General features: G+C 44.4%; 1 protein-coding gene across 1 annotated transcript; it reads left to right on the top strand.

Moving 5' to 3' along the window:
• The first annotated feature begins 1246 nt into the window (after positions 1–1246).
• LOC145360282 (proproteinase E-like) lies at positions 1247–21563 on the top strand. The gene is made up of 8 exons (XM_080215412.1): positions 1247–1283; positions 2703–2791; positions 5774–5871; positions 6891–7019; positions 12099–12235; positions 16138–16280; positions 17101–17253; positions 21546–21563. Exons 1-8 carry the CDS (start codon positions 1247–1249, stop codon positions 21561–21563), a joined length of 804 nt encoding a protein of 267 aa, XP_080071538.1.
• The last annotated feature ends 3451 nt before the right edge of the window (positions 21564–25014 follow it).

The raw sequence follows: 25014 nt of genomic DNA, 5'->3' as shown, positions 1-25014 counted from the left end.
GCCCATGTCCCATAAAGGAGGATTGAATGTTGAATGGATGTCCTATCTACTGTCATGGAGGTAAATGCTCCAACTCTCAGAGGAACAGGAAATTCTCCAAAATCAAAAAGACAGCCAACACTCATAGTCTAGCCTTGCATCTAGAGCATGATGACCGAAACTAGGTATTTAAACACAGCCTGTAACTTTAGAACTACAGCCCCATAGAGGATCCTTTTTTTAAGACACAAATTGAGAGAAAAATGAGGTCTGGACTACAGAAAAAACTATCAATTTTAAATTAGCCACAACCAAAAAGGATCAGGGTGACCAGCTCTTGGTGAAAAACGTACGGGGCATTTTAAAATGGGGCAAAAGCCCCAAGAGATTCCGGGATGAAATTTTCCCGCGTATCAGCAAAATTGGGTGGGAAAAGCAGTGTTGAAGGTCCCAGCACCAATGGTGACTTTCTCCATCGTATTGCTGGAGGCATAGTTAAAATAAAAGGCAATGGGCATGTCCCATGACATCACGCTAGAGGGGAGGGTTCTGATCAAGCCCCCCAGCAACTTCATTTTCCGAAGATCAGGGCACCACTTTTAAAGATTGCCCCAATACACGAACGTTCATATGGAACCCCCTCTCCCCGACTATGCAACACCCATCTCTCCCACACAGACATAACATAACCCCACCACCCAGATGCAACACCCACCACTCCTCCCGCACTGCCTGGACACTACACTCTGGCACCGTTCCCCTGATAGGTTGATGCAAAGGCCAAAGAAAATGCTACTGGAACAAGTAAAGGAACAATGAGGAGGTGCGAATGGCAGAATGATACTGTCACTCACAGCGAAGTTCGACAAAAATGGACAGGGACACCAAAATATGCAAAGAAAAGGCCACAGCTGTCTTCACTCTGACCTTTCTCTAAACTAATCTGACACTTTTAAAAGGTCTTATTTAAGTTAACCATTGGGCCACTTTGAACACAGTATGGCAGTTTCTAAAAATGCCATTGCTACCTTCCTGCTGGGTAGCTCAGTGAGAGACTTCACCCACAGGTTTTATACAAAACACAAAAATAGTGTAACCTTGACACGTATCTGCAGGGGGAGTATCCTCGTCCAGTGCGATAAAGTGAGCTCCGGTATTTTTAAAGCATATTTTAATATTCTGGAAGGGTAATGATTGACTTTGTAGTGCCTGAGTTGATATAAAATGGACCCTGAACATTTTATTTCATCCATACCAAAGGAGCATAATGGAAGCCCTGCTTATTCTCCTGCTTGTGGCCGGTGGTAAGTTGACCGATGTTTGAGTTATGATTGGGCCCCATTGAATATGGATGTTATAACATTGTGGGAAATGCAGAAATTCCCCTCAGTCCCGATCCTAGTCAGGGCCTACTGCTCCAAGCTGAACATAATTTAACGCCAGTTGACATTCTTGCTCCAAGGGCGTAATGATTGTGGGATTGGGACATTTCACACTGGAGTGGGGGGAGCTCTTTTAAAGTTGTGTTTCTTTCCTGTACCTCAGGCTAAGAGGCATCTTTACAGCAAGCAGAGGAAGCTTCATTCTGCATTGAATTGCTGCGCATCCGATCTGGGAAAATACCTGGGTACCCTGAAATGAGGAAGAGTGGATTATCATCGCATGTTGATGATTATAAGTTCAGAAACACTTCATGTGTAAAACCCAGAGTAGTTTCTTCTTATTTTAAACCAAGGGGTAAATTTTCTGGTCCAGTCTGTCATGGGAATTGTCATGGGCTGGACTGATATTTTAACAAATCGCTTAAAAGCCTGTTGACTGCAGATGGGATTTTCCAGCCTCTAGCCAGGCTTGACTGGAAAATCCTGTCCTATGTATCTTCTTGTGGTATCACAACACTAAACATAGAAGCCCTACAGTACAGAGAGAGGCCATTCAGCCCATCAAGTCTGCACCAACCACAATCCCACCCAGGCCCTACCCCCATATCCTGACATATTTACCCACTAATCCGTTTAACCTACACATCTCAGGACACTAAGGGGCAATTTTAGCATGGTCAATCAACCTAACCTGCAAATCTTTGGACTGTGGGAGGAAACTGAAGCACCCGGAGGAAACCCACACAGACATGAGGAGAATGTGCAAACTCCACGCAGAAAGTGACCCAGGCCGGGAATCGAACCCAGGTCACTGGAGTTGTGAAGCAGCAGTGCTAACAATTGTAACCTTTCAATAGAAGGTACATTGAGTTCAGAAAGTGGAGGAATGATTTGATTTCACACTTGAAATAGTTTTTGCACGGAAGACATTTTCTTGATAGGCCACCAAACGCTGAAGAGATCATGAGATAAAAAGAAAGGTTACCTGCCCCATTTTAGCTTATTTGGTCAAGAACCGAAACCTGTCACAATGCACAACTGCCACCTGGAACAAGATAAAGTCTATGCCCCCAGTACCCTCCGGAATGGTCTATCCCGAGTAATGAATACACTTTATATAAAAGAAAATCCAATATCACTCCTCAATTTCTCTTTTGACCAAATTGAAGCTGTGCCCCTTATCCTATTGCCCCGCTCTACCTTGGAAGTAATGTTCCAATTTTACCTTCTCTAAACTGTCTGATCAATCTGAAACACTTCTTTAAGATCTAATTGCCAAACTGCAAGATAAAAATGCTGATTTTATTGATATCGATGTGAACAGAACATTTGTCTTTTCAGCCCATGCCTGTGGAAATCCCACCTACGCACCTCTTACAACAAGAGTGGTCAATGGAATTGACGCTAGACCCTATAGCTGGCCCTGGCAGGTGAGTTACTTTGATTTGATTTGATTTGATTTATTATTGTCACGTGTGTTGGGATACAATGAAACATATTGTTTCTTGAGCACCATACAGAAAAAGCATACCGCTCATAGAGGAGGAAATATGAGGGTGCAGAATGTGGTGTTACAGCCATAGCTATGGTGTAGTGAAAGATCAATTTAATATAAGGTAGGTCTATTCAAAAGTCTGATGGCAGCAGGGAAGAAACTTTTCTTGAGTCAGTTGGTACATGACCTGAGACTTTTGTATCTTTTTCCCAACAGAAGAAGGTAGGAGGGGTATATCCGGAGTGCGTGGAGTCCTTGACTATGCCAGCTGCTTTTCCGAGGCAGCGGGAAGTGTAGGTAGAGTCAATGGATGGGAGATTGGTTTGCGTGATGGACTGGGCTTTGTTCACAGCCCTTTGTAGTTTCTTGCAGTCTTGGGAAGAGCAGGAGCCATACCAAGCTGTGATACACCTGGAACGGATGCTTTCTGTGGTGCATCTGTAAAGGTTGGCGAGAATCATAGTGGGCATGTCAAATTTCCTTAGCTTCCTGAGATAGCAAAGGCGTTGGTGGGCTTTGTTAACTATAGCATTGGCCTGGAGGGTCCAGGGCATAATGTTTGTGATCTGGACAGCTAAAAACTTGAGACTATCGACCATTTCCACTTCATCACCGTTGATGGAATGCCATTGCTGTCGGAAAAGCAAAGCCCTTAACTTTCTCATGCCTTGCTGGTAAATATGCTTGTGCACTGTGAGATGACATATCCAAGGATAGGTTGATCTCAGCAGTGGCAGCAGCAGAGGTTCCACACTTGCTCATAATACACATAAATCAGGAAGGGAATCAGAATCAGCTGGGGTTACCGCTGTTGGTTATTATCTAATGACCATTTGTGGCAAGTGCGGCTGCTTTAGATGAGCAAACGTTCAAAGGATTGAAATAAAGACTTTAAAGCACTGATAAAAGATATTTCACAACCACAGGAGGTCCAAAAGGCACCTTACAGTCCATAATGTTTTGGCTTGATGTCAGAATTCTTTATTTCCCAAGTTTGGTTCAACATATGAGGTGGCATTCCAAATCACTCTGAAATTATATCACTCTTAGTATTACAACTATATAACTTTCCAAAACCTGTCTGCCCTTCACCCAGACCAGCTGGGTATGAGCCAATCATTATTAGTATAGTTAATTTACCTTGGCCAATTACATTTACCCTCTGACAGCATGGGACTACGTGAGCTCTGAACTTTTGAAGCCTTTGCCACAGTCACCCGACCTTCTTCCAGACATCCTTATCTAGTGTAATGTATCCCCTATTCATTGAAACCATCTGAGACCTTTGGAGTCCATACTGATAAGAGTTTCTATTCCCTTCACTCAGTCGCTTCATAGTTCCAAGGGAAGTGGTTCTTTTTACTTGACTACATCCCTTCATGCCTTAGAGCATTGTACCATCGACCAAGGTGTATGTTTTTTATACTAAAAAAAGTCTAAGTTCTCTAACCGTGGTTATAGGTGTCTCTACATAAACAGAAACTTTGTAAACTACATTCCAGCCACTTTGTGACTTCCTCTGTTCACTCTGATCTGTTGTTATATTTTGGTCCTGAGTTATTCTGAACTCTCTCTTACACCTAGGTTGGAATCTGTGTGTTCCCTTCATGATATGGAGATGCCAGCGTTGGACTGGGATAAACACAGTTAAAGAAGTCTCACAACACCAGGTTAAAGTCCAACTAGTTTATTTGATAGTAAAACCACAAGCTTTCGGAAACGCTGTTCCTTTGTCAGGTGTGTGGAAAGTTCTAATCAGAGAAGGGCATATGAGACAGGGAATATTATAAAATAGATTATAAAATATTACAAAAGATTATAAAATATATTATAAAATATTATAAAACAGAGAATATTATAAAAGGGACATTTTATGCCCTTCTCTGATCGAACTTTCCACTCACCTGACAAAGGAACAGCGTTTCCGAAAGCTTGTGGGTTTACTATCAACTAAACTGGTAGGACTTTAACCTAGTGTTGTGAGACTTCTTACTGTGCTCCCTTCATTCACAGGCTTCCTTGGTGGCTGCTCCTGATCCAGGTTCATCACTCCTACTCTCCTTATGTGGCTGGTTGTCAAATTTTGTAAGATCTCACCCCTCCCCCCCGGCAAAACTTCCTCCCCTCCGTGAAGCCTTGGGAAGATTTACAGATGCTATACTAATGTAAGTTGGGGTTGTTGATGATTCCCTCTGCAATCAAACAGGATCTCAAGGCTCACTACCTCAACTCCCTGCGGAGGTCAATCCTTTGGGTGAAAGTACCAAAGAGCTGCTTAAGCCCATGGACCCAGAAAGAAACATGCTGATCAGAAGAGGGGAGAAGAAGGGAAATTAAAGAAATATTCTCTCTAGATTGCAAAAAAACCTTCAGGAAATTCACTCAGTTCAGCATCAGACCCTGGCTCAGGGAAGTTTAAAATTTATTCATTAATTCATGTCACAAATAGGCCTTCATTGACACCGCAATGAAGTTACTGTGAAAATCCCCTAGTCGCCACACTCCAGCGCCTGTTCGGGTAACGCTGAGGGGGAACTTAGCATGGCCCACGCATCTAACCAACACATCTTTCAGACTGTGGGAGGAAGCCGGAGCACTCGGAGGAAACCCACGCAGACGCAGAGAGAACGTGTAAACTGCACACAGACAGTGACAGAAGCCGGAAATTGAACTCCGATCCCTGGCACTGCGAGACAGCAGTGCTAACCCTGTGCCACTCAAACTTTGAATACTTTGAATCCTGATTCAACCTTGTATCCTTACATGTACCACGTTAGAATGTGGGAGCAAGGAGGAGGTGTCAGGGACCGAATAGAGGTTGTGCCATTTTTTGAAGGTGAGACCTTGGATGAACCTAGCTGTTTGCCAGTGGTAGATGTGTTGGTATTTATCTTTGATTCTTCTGATCTATTGGCAGGTCTCCTTACAATTGGATTATGGATCATATCTTGCCCACACCTGCGGAGGAAGCCTGATTGACAGTCAGTGGGTTTTGACAGCAGGGCACTGCATCAGGTGAGTACATTGCCTGAGAGATAAACCTTTGCAAGTACTGTTCCCAGTCTGGGCTAACCGCAATTGTGTAACTGTCTTCTGTCCACTATTCTACAGGGGATATTCACCCAGGATATTCACTTCCCTTAAAAGTGCAGATAACACGTTATCATTTTAAAGTTTATTTATTAGTGTCACAAGTAAGCTTGCATGAACACTGCGCTGAAGTTTCTGTGGAAGTCCCCTAGTAGCCACACTCCGGCATCCGAAAATTTAGCATGACCAAAGCATCCAACCAGCCAGAATTGTATTGCCCCACCCATGATAAATATTGGAGTGGATGAGGGCAGACAATGGGAAGGTCCGTTGACCTAGTGCGGGATTTTACAATTTCCATAAGACCATAAGACATAGGAGCAGAATTAGGTCACTTGACCCATCGAGTCTGCTCTGCCATTCAATCGTGGCTAATTTTTTTCTCATCCCCATTCTCCTGCCTTTTCCCCATAACTCCTGATCCACTTATCAATCAGGAACCTATCTATCTCTGTCTAAAAGATACTCAATGACCTGGTCTCCACAGCCTTCTGCGACAATGTTTCACCACTCTCTGCCTCAAGAAATTTCTCCTCATCTCCTGTTTTGAAGGATCGTCCCATTAGCCTGAGGTTGTGCCCTCTGGTTCTAGTTTTTCCTCTCCATGTTCACTGTATCGAGGCCTCGCAGTATCCTGTAAGTTTCAATAAGATCCCCCCTCATCCTTCTAAACTCCAACGAGTACAAACCCAGAGTTTCGGGATGAGGCCGTAAAATCCCACCCAATATATCATATATTATATAAATGCTCCCATGCTCAATAGCAAGACTCTAAGATTACGAGGGTACTTTTCATGTCATGGGTTTATTGGGAATTTGGTCTTGAGATTCCCACCACCGCTATATGTCTGATGCTCTACACTAAAGAGGTCTTAAAGGTGAAAATGTATCTCTATATTGTGAAACTCTCTCCACTCTTTTAATATTGCATCTTATCCTTAAAGTTCGGGTTGGTCTTACTATGTGGTGCTGGGGGAGTACGACAGACGTGTGCAAGAAGGTGCGGAAGAGACCATCGCTGCTGCCAAAATCTTTGTTCACCCTCAGTGGAACCCCAGTTGCCTGGCCTGTGGGTAAGAACTTCTGCTTCCTTTTCCAGTCTATCTGGACTCTAGTGTCAAACTGACCTGCAGTTTTAAATGATGGGGTGAATCGGTGAATCAGCGATTAGATTTATACAGCAGCTTGAACATAATAGAATCGTAGTATCCCTACAGTGCAGAAGGAAGCCATTCAGTCCATCGAGTCTGCACCAACCACAATCCCACCCAGGCCTTATTCCTGTAACCCCACATATTTACCCTGCTAATCTCCCTTATACTAAGTGGCAATTTAGCATGGCCAATCAACCTAACCTGCACACCTTTGGACCAGCCTGCAGGTGCAGCAGGTGGTCAGGAAGGCGAATGGGATGCTGGCCTTCATAGCGAGGGGGATTGAATATAAAAGTAGGGAGGTCTTGCTGCAGCTGTATAGGGCATTGGTGAGGCCGCAGCTGGAGTACTGTGTGCAGTTTTGGGCGCCGCACCTGCGCAAAGATATTTTGGCCTTGGAGGGAGTGCAGAGGAGGTTTACTAGGCTGATACCGGAGTTGAGGGGGTTGAGCTATGAGGAGAGGCTGAATAAACTGGGCTTGTACTCATTAGAGTTTAGAAGAATGAGGGGAGATCTCATTGAGACGTATAAGATGATGAATGGGATGGATAGGATAGAGGTGGAGAGACTCTTCCCGCTCAAAAAAGACAGTAGGACTAGGGGGCACAGCCTCAAGATAAAAGGGGGGGGCGGTTTAGAACGGAGTTGAGGAAGAACTTCTTCACTCAAAGGGTAGTGAATCTCTGGAATTCTCTGCCCGTTGAAGTGGTGGAGGCTGCCTCGCTAAATATTTTTAAGACGCGGGTTGATGGGTTTTTGATAAGAGAGGGGATTAAGGGTTATGGGGAGAGGGCGGGAATGTGGAACTGAGCCACGACAGATCAGCCATGATCTTATTGAATGGCAGGGCAGGCTCGAAGGGCTAGATGGCCTACTCCTGCTCCTATTTCTTATGTTCTTATGTGGGAGCACCTGGGGGAAACCCACGTAAACATGAGGAGAATGTGCAATCTCTGCACAGACAGTGACCGGAGGCTGGAATTGAACCCGGGTTCCTGGCACTGTGAAGCAGCAGTGCTAACCACTGTGCCACCCGCACTGAATTCTGACAAGGCATTTTGCAGGACTCTTATGAAACAAAGCATGACTTGAGCCACATGAGGAGATATTAGGTCAGATGATCGAAGGTGACTGGCTCACCAGGGAGGGCCTGTTGAGGAAAATTACAAGTAAACATGATTGTGTCATGGCCCAGGCTGAGGAGGTGAGTGAGAGGGGGATCGGGGGGGGATCATGGTGAGGGAATAGCCAGAGAAGGCGAGCAGGGGGTTTGGAGGCAAGGCCAGGGAACTGGCTTTCAGCAATTCCCCCTTTCCAATACCGATTCCCTCGAGCAGGCACTCAGTGCCTGAGGGGGAGGCTCCCCCCTCTCAGGGGGAGATCACAGACAAATTTGCCAATGTTTGCTGGACCTCCTTCAGGGGGCATGAGAGAGCCTTGCAAGTCTCATTAAATCCCTGAATTCAGGAATAATTCCTCTCCAGTGCCTCAGTGATGATCCTAACTGACATCCCACCACTACGAGGCAGGATTCCCACATCGTGCTCTTCCCATCCCCAACTTAATTACGATAGTTTTCCCCATGCCACCAATTGGGGCATAGTGGTATTGTCACTGGACTAGTAATCCAGAGACCCAGGGCAAGATTTGGGGATCTGTGTTCAAATCCCACCATGGCAGATGGTGAAATTTGAATTCAGTAGTCTAACGGTGACCATGAAACCATTGTCAATTGTCGTAAAAGCCCATCTGGTTCACTAATGTCCTTTAGGGAAAGAAATCTGTCGTCCTTACCCTGTCTGGCCTATATGTGACTCCAAACCCACATCAATATGGTTGACTCTGAAATGCTCTCTGAAATGAAGGGTGGTTAGAGAATGGACAATAAATGAACAAAGAACAATACAGCACAGGAACAGGCCCTTCAGCCCATCAAATCTGTGCTGATCACATTGGCCTATCTAGACTAACCACCTGTATCCCTCTATTCCCCGCCTGTTCATGTGTCTATCCAGACAAGTCTTAAATGTCGCTAACGTATCTGCCTCAACCACCTTACCTGGCAGTGCATTCCAGGCCCCCACCACCCTCTGTGTAAAAACTTGTCCCACATATCTCCACTGAACCTTTCCCCAACTTACCTTGAACTTGTGCCCCCTTGTAATTGTCATTTCTGCCCTGGGAAAAATCTTCCAATTGTTCACCCTGTCCGTACCCCTCATAATTTTACTAAACTCGATGAGATCGCCCCCTCGGCCTCCGTCTTTCCAGGGAGAACAATCCCAGTTTATTCAATCTCTCCTCATAGCGAATACCCTCCAAACCAGGCAACATCCTGGTAAAACTTTTCTGTAACCCTTACAAAGCCTTCTTCTGTGGCGACCAGAATTGGACACAGTATTCCAAAGGTGGCCTAACCGATTTTTTATGTAACTGTAACATAAACGCTGGCCCAGCCAGCAAGGCTAAAATCCTGTGAATGAATAAAACAAAAAGAAAACAATGCAATACCCCTGACCAATTCTCCCCAGTGCCCCTCCCCGCCCCCACCTCCACCCTCTCACCCTGCCACCATCGTGCCCACTATCAAAGATAAAACAAAGACCAAAGAAAGGTACAGCAGAGGAACAGGCCCTTCGGCCCTCTAAGCCTGCGCCGATCATGATGCCTGCCTAAACTAAAACCCTATGCACATACGGAGCCCCTATCCTTCCAATCCCATCCTACTCATGTATTCGTCTAGTTGCCCCTTAAATGTCACTTTTGTATCTACTCCCACCACCTCCCCGAGCAACGCGTTCCAGACATTAATAGACCCCATTGCTTCCCCCATTTTACAAAGTTCGAGTAACTCGTTTCGACTTGAAGCTCTCCCTCTTTATGATAAACCGGAGTTATTTTTTACGTGTGTCGCAGGCTCACAGCAATGGCAGTTTTGATTAATTCTTTGAGAGAATAAAAATAGCTGACTGGGATGAGATTGAAGATTAAGGGGATTGGGAACGGACAGCAATGATTAAATACTTTGTGCGGCTGTGATCCAGTCTTTCTGCATATCTATACTTTCTCTGTGTGTGTGTGTGTGTGTGTGTGTGTGTGACTGTGTGTATGGGTGTGTTCTGTGTGTTCTGTGTGTGTGAGTGTGTGTGTGTGTGAGTGTGTGTGTGTGTGTATGTGTGAGTGTGTGTATGGGTGTGTGAGTGTGTGTGTTTGTATGTTCTGTGTGTGTGTGTGTGTGTTTGTGTGAGTGTGTGTGTGTCTATGTGTGTGTGTGTTTGTGTGTGGGTGTGTGTGTGTGAGTGTGTGTGTGTGTGGGTGTGTGTGTGTGTATGTGTGAGTGTGTATATGGGTGTGTGAGTGTGTGTGTTTGTATGTTCTGTGTGTGTGTGTGTGTGTGTGTGTGTTTGTGTGAGTGTGTGTGTGTCTATGTGTGTGTGTGTGTTTGTGTGTGGGTGTGTGTGTGTGAGTGTGTGTGTGTGTGTGTGAGTGTGTGTGTGTGTATGTGTGAGTGTGTGTATGGGTGTGTGAGTGTGTGTGTTTGTATGTTCTGTGTGTGTGTGTGTGTGTGTTTGTGTGAGTGTGTGTGTGTCTATGTGTGTGTGTGTTTGTGTGTGGGTGTGTGTGTGTGCGCGCGTGTTTGTGTGTGGGTGTGTGTGTGTGTATGGGTGTGTGTATAATGTCTCTGACTGCATCTAGGCTGATAGCCAAACTTTCTAATTTGATCACCTTTCACAGTAGAAACACTGAACAAATTTCAAGGGGAATCAGGAGGAAGGCTTCAGCTGTGTGTTTGAGCATGATTACAATGTTCAACTTCAATGGTCACTGCAAATCCAGAAAACAACAATAACTTGCATTTTTTTAGCACCTTTAACAAAGCAAAATGTTCAAAGGACTTATAGCAGAATAAATAACAAGTCCTCAATTATTTCAACAATGGATTAAAGTCTTTTTCTCTTATAGTTGTTTGGCCGCACGGAGTTTGAGTATTGCTGAGAAAAAAAGAGACATCCTGTCAATGCTTTTCATTTTGTACTCATCAGGCCAAATTTGGTATTCTTGCGAATCTGCCTTGATGAGTGCAAGATGCAAAGCTTTGACAGAATGTCTCTTTTTTCCAGCAATACTCAAGTCTTTTTCCTTCTTAAGCTTTCCAGTTCTTTCTCCAACAACCCCCGCAGCTGTAGCCTGCCTTTTTTAACACTTTTGTTGTTCTTTTCTGGGATGGGGGCATCGCTGGCTCAGCCTGCTTTGATTCCTCATCCCTCACTGTCCTTGAGAAGATAGTGGTGAGTCTTCTTGGAACTCATCTGGTGTTGATACCCCCAGAGAGCTGTTAGGAAGAGAGTTCCAGACCCCAGCAACAGTGAAGGGCTGGAGATATATTGTTGCTGAGATTCCAGAAGGTGCTCAAACCCTTCCACCCATTTGGGCACCGTCTCCATGCCTTGTAACTCACCAGCTGCTGATTTGTAGATCAATGGCAAGCAAGCGCTGGGAATGTAGCAGGATGGTAATGTTACTGGATTAGCATTCTGGATACATGTACCCAAGACATGTGTTCAAATCCCACCCCATCAGCTGAGGGAATATAAATTTAATTAATAAATCTGGAGTGAAATGCTGAACTTATTAATAATGATCATGAAGCTCACTGGTTTGGTAATGCTCTTCAGTGGAGGATTTGTTGATCCTTATTTGGTCTGGTTTTGAACCCAGATCCACGGCACTGTCATTGGCCCTTAGCTGGTCTTTGAAATGGGCTAGCAAAGTCTACAGCCCAAAGCACTACTTACACCACATGGACTTCCAGAAGGTACTCACCACCATCTTTTCAAGGACAATTAATGCAGCCTTTGCCAGTGACAGCCATCATGGATATCTTTATTGAGAGGTAGCAAAAGCTATATTTGCTGCCATCAACTATTCTTTAAATTGAGGGCAGCCCATATGGAACAAGTCTGATCCAGCAACTGACTGAAACTTTTTCAATTTAGGAATGATATTGCTTTGATCAAACTTTCCAAACCCGCAATCTTGAATGACAAAGTCAAAACTGCCTGTATTCCTCCGGCTGGCGAGATCTTTGCAAATAACTATCCCTGCTACGTGAGTGGATGGGGCACATTGTATAGTAAGTAGCCTACCTTTCTTTTCCAAACTTGGCGGTGATATTAAACAGGAAGAAAGTAAACATCAAATTAAATTGATGATGATGTCACATTTACTTGAGAGTTGCTCCATGAGTTTTTTTGTTGCCTTTATAGAATCATCGAATCATTGCAGTGCAGAAGGAAGCCATTCAGCCCATCGAGTTTCCAATAGAGCATCTCATCCAGGCTCTATCCACATAGGCCCACGTATTTACCCAACTAACCCCCCTAAGCTACACATCCTGGGACATAAGGGAATTTAGCATGGCCAATCCACCTCACCTGCAAGTCCTTGTGCTGTGGGAGGAAACGGAGCACCTAGGGGAAACCCACGTAGACACGCGGAGAATGTGCAAACCCCACACAGGCAGTCACCCAAGGCCAAAATTGAACCCAGGTCCCTGGCGCTGCGAGGCAGCAGTGCTAATCACTATGCCACCGTGCCGCCCCACTATCTCTTAATTCTCATTGATTAACCCGATGCCCTGAAATGAACTGCTTCAGGAAAGGGACCGTCCACTTAACATTGGAAAGAACCTTCCTACAGTGTAAACCCCTTCCAAATGGGTTTTGCTCCCATTGAGATGAAACAACCCACTCCCCAGCTAGAATTCCCTTTGCTGATTAGAACAAAAAACAGTGCAGCACAGGATCAGGCCCTTTGACTCTCCAAGCCTGTGCCGATCATGATGCCTGCCTAAACTAAAACCGTACGCGCTCACAGATTGCATATCCTTCCATTCCCATCCTATTCATGTATTCGTCTAGGTGCCCCTTAAGTGCTGCTATCATACCTGCTCCCACCACCTCCCCGGGCAGCGTGTTCCAGATATTCATCACCCTCTGTGTAAAATGTTAATGTAAGAACTGCCAAGCTGCAACAAGGGGTTGGTGAGCTCAGTCAGCTGGATGGTCAGAATGTGATGCAGGACAATGCCCAAAGTGAAGGCTCAATTCCTGCACTGACTGAGGTACTTTTTGGTGCCTGCCTCTTTGTCTTGTCCCATAATGATATCATGACAACCCTTAGACAATGAGGACACTACATTGAGAGAAAATACAATCAGTGAAAGAAAATGTCAATGGCAGTCAAGGCTAAATTCCTTTGATGCACTAGCTGAGAGTCCAGTATCAAGATTAGTAGCTTTCCCTCCAACAGTCATAGAATCCCTTCATTGTAGAAGGGGGTCATCTGGCCCATCGAGTCTGCACTGACAACAATCCCACTTAGGCCCAATCCCCATAACCCCACATATTTACCCTGCCAGTTACCTGATACCAAGGGGCAATTTAGCATGACCAATCAGGCTAACATACACATTTTTGCACTGTAGGAGGAAACTGGAGCACCTGGAGGAAACCCACGCAGGCACAGGGAGAATGTGCAGATTCCACACAGACAGTGACCCAAAGCCAGAATTGAATCTGGGGGTCCCTGACATTGTGAGGCAGCAGTGCTAATCACTGTGCCACCATGCCACCCTATAGCATTCTAGAAACTTTCAGTTTGAAATATATCATATGTTCGACTTGAATGCATCATTATTTTTCGATGATATTGATAATAGAGGAATCTTGTTATGTATGAAGGATGATTTCATGAACCTGCAGGAAATTATGTTTTATAAAAAAGATGCTCCTTTATCTTCACTTTCAGCTATTCTTAACTAACTGTAATATTTATAACCAACAATGTGTGGGTGTCATTTCGCAATGAGATATACAGGCCAACAAGACACACTTTGACTCTCTCGCTCTGTGCCATGTTGATCTTGGGTCGCGGTAAAGATGCAATAATTAGCTTCAGTGCCTTTGGGTCAGGAAGGATTAAAATCATCCAGGATCCCCATTGCTCCACGACACATGACAGAAAATACACGTAGGTGGATGAAAGTCAGGACTGAATTCAGCTATTCTAGACTCACTGTTTCCCTTGTCATAACTACAAAAGGTTCCACAGTGATCTGTAGCATGTGAAGAGCTAGGGAAGGTGCTAAAGGCTGATAAAGTGCTTTTTTAAAAGTTAAATTACAGGATTTGGGCATCGCTGCCCATGCTAGCATCTATTGCCCCATCCCTAGTTGTCCTTGAGTAGGTGGTGGTGAGCTGACTTCTTGAACAGCTGTAGTACCTGACGTAGAGTAGAATCATAGAATCATAGAAAAACTGCAGCACAAACAGGCCCTTCAGCCCACAAGTTACACCGATCATATCTCTACCTACTAGACTTACCTATAACCCTTAATCCTATTAAGTCCCATGTACTCATCCAGAAGTCTCTAAAAGACCCTATCGAATTTGCCTCCACCACCACCAATGACAGCCGATTCCACTCACCCAGCGCCCTCTGAGTGAAAAACTTACCTCTGACATCTCCTGTAGATGTACAAGGTGTATAGAGGTGTAGATATACAAATAGAAGTTCTATGTTATAAATAGTTATATCACAATTATATAGAGCCTTGATGGGACCACACAGTTTTCATTTCCTTACAATAGAAAAGGGTATACTTGCGGTAGAGAGACTGCAATAAAGACTTATTAGATTGATGTCTGGGAAACAGGTATTGCTGAGGAGAGATTGAGCAGATGAGAAATACATCCTTGAGCATTTGGAAGAAAACAAGATGATATGATTGAAACATTAAAAATTCTTAAAGGGTTTGGCAGGGTAGGGGGATATTTCCCCTGGTATAGCAGTATGGAACAGAGCATTGCAAGTGCCGAATAAGGCATTGGCCATTCTGATCTGAGAGGAACAGAATTTTCTTCATTCAGAGGGTTGTAAATCTTGGTCATTCTCTACCCCAGAGAATTTTTGCAATCCTCTACTCCAGAGAATCCCAGAGGGCAGCATGGTGGCACAGTGGTTAGCACTGCTGCCTCACAGCACCAGGGACCCAGGTTCGATTCCCGGCTTGGGCCACTGTCTGTGTGGAGTTTGCACATTCTCCCCGTGCCTGCGTGGGTTTCCTCTGTGTGCTCTGGTTTCCTCCTGCAGCCCAAAGATGTGTGGGTTAGGTGAATTGGCCATGCCAAAATTTTCCCTCAGTATACCCTAACAGGCATCGGAGTGTGGTGATGGGAGGATTTTCACAGTACTTTCATTGCCGTGTGGATGTAAGCCTACTTGTGACACTAATAAACTTTCAACTTTACTTTAAACTGGGGAACTCAGTCACTGAATATTTTTAAGACAGACACTGATAGATTTTTGGATATTGAGGAAATTAAGAGATATTGGGACAGTGCCAAAAGATGAAATTGAGGCAGAAAATCAGCCATGGTTTTGTTGAAACCAGCTTGTAAATCTAAATGACCTATTTCTGCATTTATCTCTTATGTTGATGATCATGTCAGAATAATGTTCTTACTTTTCTTCGTAACCTTCAAGCTGTCGCCCGATTCTTACTAAAGCCTATTAACATAATCACTGATGTGTGTTTATTACTACTCTCACACCAGACAGCAAACACTATTTTACTGAAATATACTGGAATGTATATACTGTGATAACAGTAAGAAGTCTCACAACACCAGGTTAAAGTCCAACCAATTTATTTGATAGTAAATTCACAAGCTTTCGGGGTTCAACCCTAAAAGCTTGTGAGTTTACTATTAAATAAATCTGTTGGACTTTAACCTGATGTTGTGAGACTTCTTACTGTGTTTACCCCAGTCCAACGCAGGCATCTCCACATCATGTATACTGTAATAATGCAGAGCAATCAGGGGTGTCTGAGTGTGTATATGTATCTCAAGTTTTTTCCCCATACCCAGCTTTAAGTATGACATCCCTCTGATTGCTGTGTTGTGAAAATTATTATTTATTGATGGTTTGATTTCTTCTGATGAATGAACATTTCTACCTGCACTCCTGTAGCTGGTGGACCACTCGCCACGAAGCTGCAACAGGCACTCTTGCCAATCGTTGACCATCAGATCTGCCAACAAAACGACTGGTGGGGTAACAATGTGAAGACCACCATGGTGTGTGCTGGAGGGTATGAGAAGTCTGGATGTAATGTACGTAATCTCCGCATAATTTGGTTTCAAATGCTTTGTGTGGAATTCTGGTTTGAGGGAAGAAGGGCTAACAGTTCTCCTGTCCTTACTGGGTCCCAAACTGTGCAGATTAGGTGGATTGACCAGGCTAAACTGCCCCATCGTGTTCCAAGATGTGTAGGTTAGGTGGATTAGCCACAGTGAATCTTTGTGGAGTTATGGGAATAGGGTGGGGGAGAGGGCCTGGGTATGATACTCAGTCAGAGAGCCAGTGCAGACTCGATGGGCCAAAAGGCCTCCTCTGCACTGTGAGGATTCTGTAATTCATTTCCATGATTCACAATCTGCTACTTTATTTCTTCAAACATCACGATTGGATCCGAACCCAGGTCCCAGGAGCTGAAGGGTGAACTATAGGTGCTGATGGCACTGTATACATGTACTTCAATGTATGCATATGTATGAATGTATGTGTGTATATATACATGTATGTATATATCTATCTATCTGTCTCTCCGTCTATCTGTACATCTGTCTATCTGTCTGTCTGTCTATCTGTCCATCTGTCTGTCCATCTATCTATCTTATATGTATTTATATATGAATATATATATAATGTGTGCACGTGTGAACATACACAAGATCTGGGTTAAAGATATGGAAAATATTCCCCATCTTTGAAATTACAGATATGGGCTAAGAGTTGAAACAGTCGACCTGTACTGGAGTTGTATGGTCTTATTAATTCTTTGTTGATACTACGGTTGAGGAAGGGTTTAATAATAATATCCACTGCTAATTTTGCCACTGGTTAACATATTTTATTCTTCTTTTAATTCAGGGGGACTCAGGTGGTCCTTTGAACTGCCAAGGTCCTGATGGATTGTGGTATGTTTATGGTGTAGTCAGCTTTGGGTCAGGCTGGGGCTGCAACACTCTGAAGAAACCCACGGTGTTCACCCGCGTATCTGCCTTCAATTCCTGGATAGATTCGGTGAGCAAAATATTAAACAGGAGGGTACTGTTTAGCAAAAATGGTGTAATTCCGACTTGTTGGGCTTTGTGGAGGCTCCTTTAATTCAGTCGCTAATCACCACAGTCAGAATCTCGCCCAATGCTCGTTTAGTACAAATGTTGTGTGGTCAATTGATTCTCTGCAAAGTTGGCGGGAGGAGTTGAGATACTTTTGAACAAAAGCACTTTCTGCGGCGTTTTTTAGTTATGGGTTGGGTAGCCAAGTATTTCCAAGTGGGCTCGACAGCTAGTCAGAGTCCAGGTAATCGTGTTTAGCAACATTTGAAGAACCAAGTGATTAAAACCTTAAATTTGGAACATCTGAGATTTATTGTTCAGAGGAGTTAGGAAAAGCTAAGAAAAAGAACTGCCCAATATTCCCATTATTCTCTTGCTTTCCTTTTGAACAGTTGGATTGACTGTAGAAATGTACAGTACATACTTGTGCAAATATTGACTTCACATAAAAGTTGATCCCAAGATTTTTGGCGTTAAAAACATAGAACAGTACAGCACAGTACAGGCCCTTTGGCCCTTGATGTTGTGCCAAGCTATGTCCGAACCCAAGATCAAGCTATCTCACTCCCTATCATTCTGGTGTGCTCCATGTGCCTGTCCAATAACCACTTGAAAGTTCCTAAAGTGTCCGACTCCACTGTCACAGCAGGCAGTGCATTCCATACACCAACCACTCTCTGAATAAAGAACCTACCTCGGACATCCATCCTATATCTCCCACCATGAACCTTATAGTTACACTCCCTAATAACAGCTACATACACCCGAGGAAATAGTCTCTGAATGTCCACTCTATCTATCCCCCTCATTAGCTTATAAACTTCTATTAAGTCGCCTCTCATCCTCCTCTGCTCTAAAGAGAAAAGCCTCAGCTCCCTCAACCTTTCCACATAAGACCTATCCTCCAAACCAGGCAGCATCTGGTAAATCTCCTCTGCACTCTCTCCAATGCCTCCACATCCTTTTTATAGTGAGGTGACCAGAACTGCACACAATATTCCAAATATGGTCTCACTAATGTCCTGTATAGTTGCACCATAACCCCAGAACTCTTAAACTCAAACCCCCTGTTAATGAACGCTAACACACTATAAGCCTTCTTCACGACTCTAACCACTTGAGTGCAACCTTCAGAGATCTGTGGATATGAACCCCAAGATCTCTCTGTTCCTCCACATTCCTCAGAACCCTGCTGTTGACCCTGTGATGCACATTCAAGTTTATCCTACCAAAATGAATCACCTCACACTTATCAGGGTTAAACTCCATCTGCCATTTTTCAGCCCAGCTCTACATCCTATCAATGTCTCTTTGCAGCCTGCAAGGGCCCTCCACCTCATCCACTACTCCACCAATCTTGGTGTCAAAAAAACACAAGTTCTAACAAAGGGTCACCCAGACTCGAAACGTTGGCTCTATTCTCTCTCCACAGATGCTGTCAGACCTGCTGCGATTTTCCAGCATTTTCTGGTTTTGTTTCAGATTCCAGCATCCGCAGTATTTTGCCTTTACACAATTTCTCATATACCTCGTATAAACGCTAATTTCAATTTTTCAGGGATTAAGGACCAGGAATTTCAGAACTAAATACTGGACATGTTAAAGATTCAATTTCATTATAAATGCATAAATACTAACAAAAATAAGTGCGCTAAATAAATGCGCAAAAGATTTCTACATTTATGTTCTGTTTCCAGTTATTTAAATGGTTAAAGTGATCTGATCATGAATGAAAAACATGTAATGATTATTAATTATTAAAGCAGTAATTGCTACAGCTCATTCATTTAACGGCAGGCCCAGGAATCTTTAGAATTTCCATCTGTCAATTCTGGCGACAAATTTCACAAACATTCGTGTAAAAATTGATCCTTAGCCTGAAAAATTAGTCTCACAATTTTGACATTTTATCTGTACATATATATATATTGTAAATAGGTAAATATATTGTATATGGGGAAGGTGATGGTCTACTGGTATTATCACTGGACTATTAATCCAGCAACTCAGCTAATGCTCCAGGTTCGAATGCCGTCATGGCAGATGATGGAATTTGAATTCAATAAAAATATCTGAATTAAGAATGGTCATGAAACCATTGTCGATTGTCGGAAAAAAAATCTGATTCACTGACGTCCTTTGGGAAGGAAATCTGCCATCCTTACCCCGTCTGGCCTACATGTGATTCCAGATCCATAGCAATGTGGTTAACTCTCAACAAGGGTAACTAGGAATGGGCAATAAATGCTGGCGAGCCAGTGACACCCATGTCCCACGAATGAATAAAAACAATTGGTTATATATCACTTATTTATTCAACTGTTCATCTTCTGTTAAACTAATTTATCTCATTGATTAAACCTAAAATGAGGTTTGATGGCCTCATACTTATTGCTTATAAAAGATGGAAGAGTGAGTCTTGCGGAGGTCCTGGGTAATACTGATTGCTAATGCCCTGAGAAGAGTAATTATTATGTTCATTATCTTAGTTGCAATATCATAAATTTACCTAGAGATCAAGGTTAGTGAAGAAAACCATTGAGAGCAGCTCATCTAGACAAGTGATCGAGAATATGAGATTCAAAGTACGAAAGATTCAAAAAGATAACAGAGGCACCAACATTTCCATCTTGACGTACAAGGTTTTCAGTTTGGTTTTGATTTCTCTCCAGTTTTCTATGTTTTTTTACTCACTTACTCCTGAAAGCACAGAGTCATGCCAAATTTAAGTTAATCTGATAGTGTCACAAGTCAGCTTACATTAACACTGCAATGCAGTTACTATGAAAATCCCATAGTCACCACACTCCGGCACCTGTTTGGGTACACTGAGGGTAAATTTAGCATGGCCAATGCACTTAGCCAGCACGCCTTTCAGACTGTGGGAGGAAACTGGAGCACCCGGAGGAAACCCACGTAGACACAGGGAGAACGTGCAAAATCTGCAGACAGTGACCCAAGCCAGGAATCGAACCCAGATCCCTGGCTCTGTGAGGCAGCAGTGCTAACCACTGTGCCACTGTGTTACCCTGTGTTCCAATGTTCATGGTGGTTCCATTCCAAATGCCCCTCCCTTTAATGTTTGGCCTTAGCCAGCGGATTATTTCATTACGTAGAGGATCACAGCACCAGTTTTAAGGAACGGCAGAACATCCATTCTGTCGCATTCACAATCCCGGTATTGCCTCTGTGGAGATCTGCTGAGCAGAGGCTGAAATCGTTTCCCACCGATGCCAGGAGGAACTCTTTTTTAATTCATTTGTGGGACATTGGCATTGCTGGCTGGCCAGCTTTTATTGTTTACCCTTAGTTGCCCTTGTTCAGAAGGCAATTGCGAATCAGCCAGATTGCTGTGGCTCTGGAGTCACATGGAGACCAAACTAGGTGAGGATGACAGATTTCCTTCACTAAAGGACATGAATGAACCAGATGGGTTTTTCCGACAATGGACGTTTGGGCGGCACAGTGGCACAGTGGTTAGCACTGCTGCCTTACAGGGGCCCGGGTTCAATTCCTGGCTTGGGTCACTGTGTGGAGTTTGCGTGTTCTCCCCGTGCCTGCGTGGGTTTCCTCCAGATGCTCCGGTTTCCTCCCACGGTCCAAAGTTGGGCTGGTTAGGTGGATTAGCCAATGCTAAGTTGACCCTAGATTCAGGGGGATTAGCAGGTAAATATGTGGGATTACAGGAATAGGGCCTGGGTGGGATGGTGGTTGGTGCAGACTCAATGGGCTGAATGGCCTCCTCTGCACTGTAGGGATTCTATTCTAAGACAATGGTTTCATGGTCATCAGTAGATTTTAAATTCCAGATTTGTTTTGTTGAATTCAAATTCAAAGATGTGCAGGTTAAGTTGATTGGCCATGTTAAATTGACCCCAGTGTCAGAGGGATTAGCAGGGTAAATACTTGGGGTTACAGGAATAGGACCTGGGTGGGATTGTAGTCAGTACAGATTTAATGGGCCAAATAGCCACCTTCTAGGGACGCTATGATTCTAAATTCTACCATCTCCGTGGCAGGATTCGAATCCAGGTGCCCAGAATATTAGCTGAGTTTCTGGATTGATAGTTTAGCAATAATACCACTCAGCCATCAACTCCCCTTAGGAGAAAGGCTCCCATCACAGGTTACATGTGCCTCAGCTGCTTTATAATTTAAGCTAAATCAAGATAAAAACAGAAGATGTTGGCCCGACTATGTCTCTTTCTTTCCTCATTGTTACTAATACCTCCTCCAATGTCTTTTTATTTTCAGACAATGGCCAATAATTGAAAGGTGGGACAACAGAGTATCAACAACCATTAATTTAGAGCTGAATAAACTGAATTAATAGAATAAAAGGCTTGATAACTGTGGTTATTTAATCATTACAAAATGCCTCTTTGTATCTGCGTCAATCACGTTCACCATGACAATTGAATCCAGTTGATTGGTTGACTAATTTCCATTTTCGGGCATTGCAGATTTCAGCACCTCCTCCTCCTGTCCATCCCATCCCCTTGCTCTCAAGGGAATGCAGTGAAGGTTTACCAGGCTGATTCTGGGATGGCGGGTCTGATGTATGAGGAGAGATTGACTCGGCCAGGATTGTTTTCGCTGGAGTTCAGAAGAATGGGGGGGGCGGATCTGATAGAGACTTACAAAATTCTAACAGGACTAGACAAGGTAGGTGCAGGTAGGATGTTCCCGATGGTGGGGGAGTTCAGAACCAGGGGTCACAGTCTGAGGATTCAGGGTAGACCATTTAAGACGGCGATTAGGAGACATTTCTTCGCCCAAACAGCGGTAAGCTTGTGGAATTCATTACCACAGGAAGTAGTTGATGCCAAAACATTCAAGAAGCGGTTAGATATAGCATTTGGAGTGAATGGGATCAAAGATTATGGGGCGAAATCAGGATTAGGCTATTGACTTGGACCATGATCCTGATGAATGGTAAAGCAGGCTGGAAGGACAGAATGGCCTCCTCATGCTCCTATCTTCTATGTTGCTATGTTAAACCTACATAATATCAGTGACCCTGGACGGGATTCTCAGCCATGCGCACACACCCCCCTGCAACCACTGCAAAATCAGAAATTCCCACCCGAGCTCAATGGACATTTGAATGGTCAGCTGCCATTTTCTGTCTCACCTGCTACGATCCCCGCATGGGCAGGACAGGAGAATTTCCAACCAGAGCCCCATTTGATTTTCGCATGTGGGGGTGACTGGGGTTAAAGAGAATTTTCCGTCTGAGGGCCGTTGATCTTTGAAGAGGTGAAAGCCACTGTCAGGTAGCTTATAAATGGTGTCATACAGCCTAAGTCTGGAAGGTGTCTGTTTCAGATCTCCCACTCAAGACAATTGCAGTCACATTGTTATGAAGCGATTGTAGGATTGTGGTGAAGTTTCTTGAAGATACAAATGTCCAGAGCACAATACACAGAGACTGCCTGGTTGGTTCAGGCCACTGAGTGTGTTATTCTCAACACATTTCTTAGATTTGTCCGGCAGCAAAGACCAGGTCAGAAGTATTGTTTTGGAACGTCAGAACCGAACCCGGGTCCCTGGCGCAATGAGGCAGCAGTGCTAACCACTATGCCACCCAAACATAAGAGATGTAAGCAGAAATAGGTCATTCAATTTTACAAGCTGGCTTCAACAAAATCATAGCTGATTTACTGTCACACTTTTCTGCACCATCCAGTGGGCGGCATGGTGGCACAGTGGTTAGCACTGCTGCCTCACAGCGCCAGGGACCTAGGTTCGATTCCTGGCTTGGATCGCTGTCTAGGTGCAGGTTGCACATTCTCCCCATGTCTGCATAGGTTTCCTTTGGGTGCTCTGGTTTCCTTTCACCATCTGAAAGACGTGCACTGATCCGAATAGGTGCCAGAGTGTGGTGACGAGGGGAATTTCACAGTAACTTCATTGCAGTGTTAATGTAAGCCTTTGTGACCAATAAATAAACTTTTAACACCCCAATATCCTTTAATTTTCTCAGTATCCAAAGCCAGGAGTCGAACCCATGTTCCTGGCACTGTGAGGCAGCAGTGCTAACGATTGTACCACCGTGTCACCCCAATAACCAACCCTGCGTAGGTATTGAGGGGATTGAACACAATTCAATGTTGAACACGGTTGAATAACATGGTTCATGAGTTTACACAAGGAAGTAGTGTAGGAATGCTGGGGTCCATGGATCTGTATCTCAGCAAATGTCATCAGGAAAGACTTCGTATGGATACAGAATCATTCAAGAAGGTGCAAAAAAAATTTACAAAAACAATGTCAAAACGGAGAGGCTATATCTGTGAGAAAGGATTGAGCAGGCTGGGGTTCTTGTCTCTCTCTAGAAAAGAGAAAATGTCGGGTGACTGATGGAAGCCCTCAAGACTATAAATGGATTTGCTGGTTAGGTATAGCAAAGATGTTTCCAAAGACCAGGACTCAGGGCCAAAATTTAAGATGGTCTCTAATAAATCAAGGGGAGAGTTCAAGAGAAATCATTGTATTGAGAGTGGTGAATAGCATAGATACATTCAAGTGGAAGATGTATAAGTGTGTGCAGGAGAAAGGAATAGATTGATATGTTGAGGAGTTTTCCTGTCCCGCCTGCCAGTCATGGCAGGCAGGGCACGGACCATGCAAAGGTTTGTTGACCTCGGGTGGGTTTTCCACCCTTGGGGTGAGTGTGGCTGGAAAATCCTGCCCTTGGGGTTGGTCTGAACCGTGCTGGGACCAGAGTGCTGGCGAATAGAGTAAAGAGGACTGTAGACAGGGCTTTAAACTAATTGGGGGGGGGAGGGTGCGAGGTTAGGTGACATTACGGGGTCTAGAGTTGAGGAGAGGGTGCAGGTAAGGGAAGAGGCTGAGGATGTCCCAATAATAGAGGGAGTAGGGGGCATGAGTATGGTTGGTGGCGTTACGGCAAATAGGGTCCAGGTGAAGGCTGGGATGAAGGCACTTTACCTGAATGCACGAAGCATTCGGAATGAAGTGAATGAGCTGGTGGCGCAGATCGGCACAAATGGATATGATCTGGTGGCCATTACAGAGACGTGGCTGCAAGGTGACAGGGACTGGGAGCTGAATGTCCAGGGGTATCAAGTGTTTAGGAAGGATAGGCGGGAGGGAAAAGGTGGGGTCGTAGCTCTGCTGATTAAGGATAGCATCAGGGTGGTAGCAAGGGATGATATTGGAGCCAAGGAGCAGAAAGCGGAATCGTTGTGGGTAGAGATTAGGAACAGCAAAGGGAGGAAGACGCTGGTGGGTGTCGTCTATAGGCCCCCGAATAATGATCTGGAGGTGGGGTGGGCTGTTAACACGCAAATAAGTGCGGCGTGCAGGAATGGGACGGCCGTAGTTATGGGGGATTTCAATCTACATATACATTGGTCGACCCATGTTGGACGCGGTGGGCTCAAGGGGGAGTTCTTGGAATGCTGCCAGGATAGTTTCCTGGAACAGTGTGTGTTGGAGCCGACAAGGGAGCGAGCTACCTTGGATCTGGTGTTATGTAATGAGGCAGGTAGAATTAGGGACCTTGCGGTGAAGGATCCTCTTGGGGAGAGTGATCATTGTATGGTGGAGTTTCTGGTGCAGATGGAGGAGGAGAAAGTGGGTTGCCGGACACACGTCCTTTGTTTGAACAGAGGGGAGTATGGTAGGACGAGAGAAGAATTGGCAAATGTGGACTGGGGGAGCGTGTTGGAAGGTAGGTCTGCTGAGGAGCAGTGGA

Source organism: Carcharhinus amblyrhynchos, chromosome 30, assembly GCF_965287045.1.
Source record: "Carcharhinus amblyrhynchos chromosome 30, sCarAmb.v2.hapA, whole genome shotgun sequence".
Taxonomy (NCBI): Eukaryota; Metazoa; Chordata; class Chondrichthyes; order Carcharhiniformes; family Carcharhinidae; genus Carcharhinus; species Carcharhinus amblyrhynchos.
The sequence above is the reverse complement of the archived record's forward strand: the minus strand, read 5'-3'. Positions and strand labels throughout refer to the sequence as shown.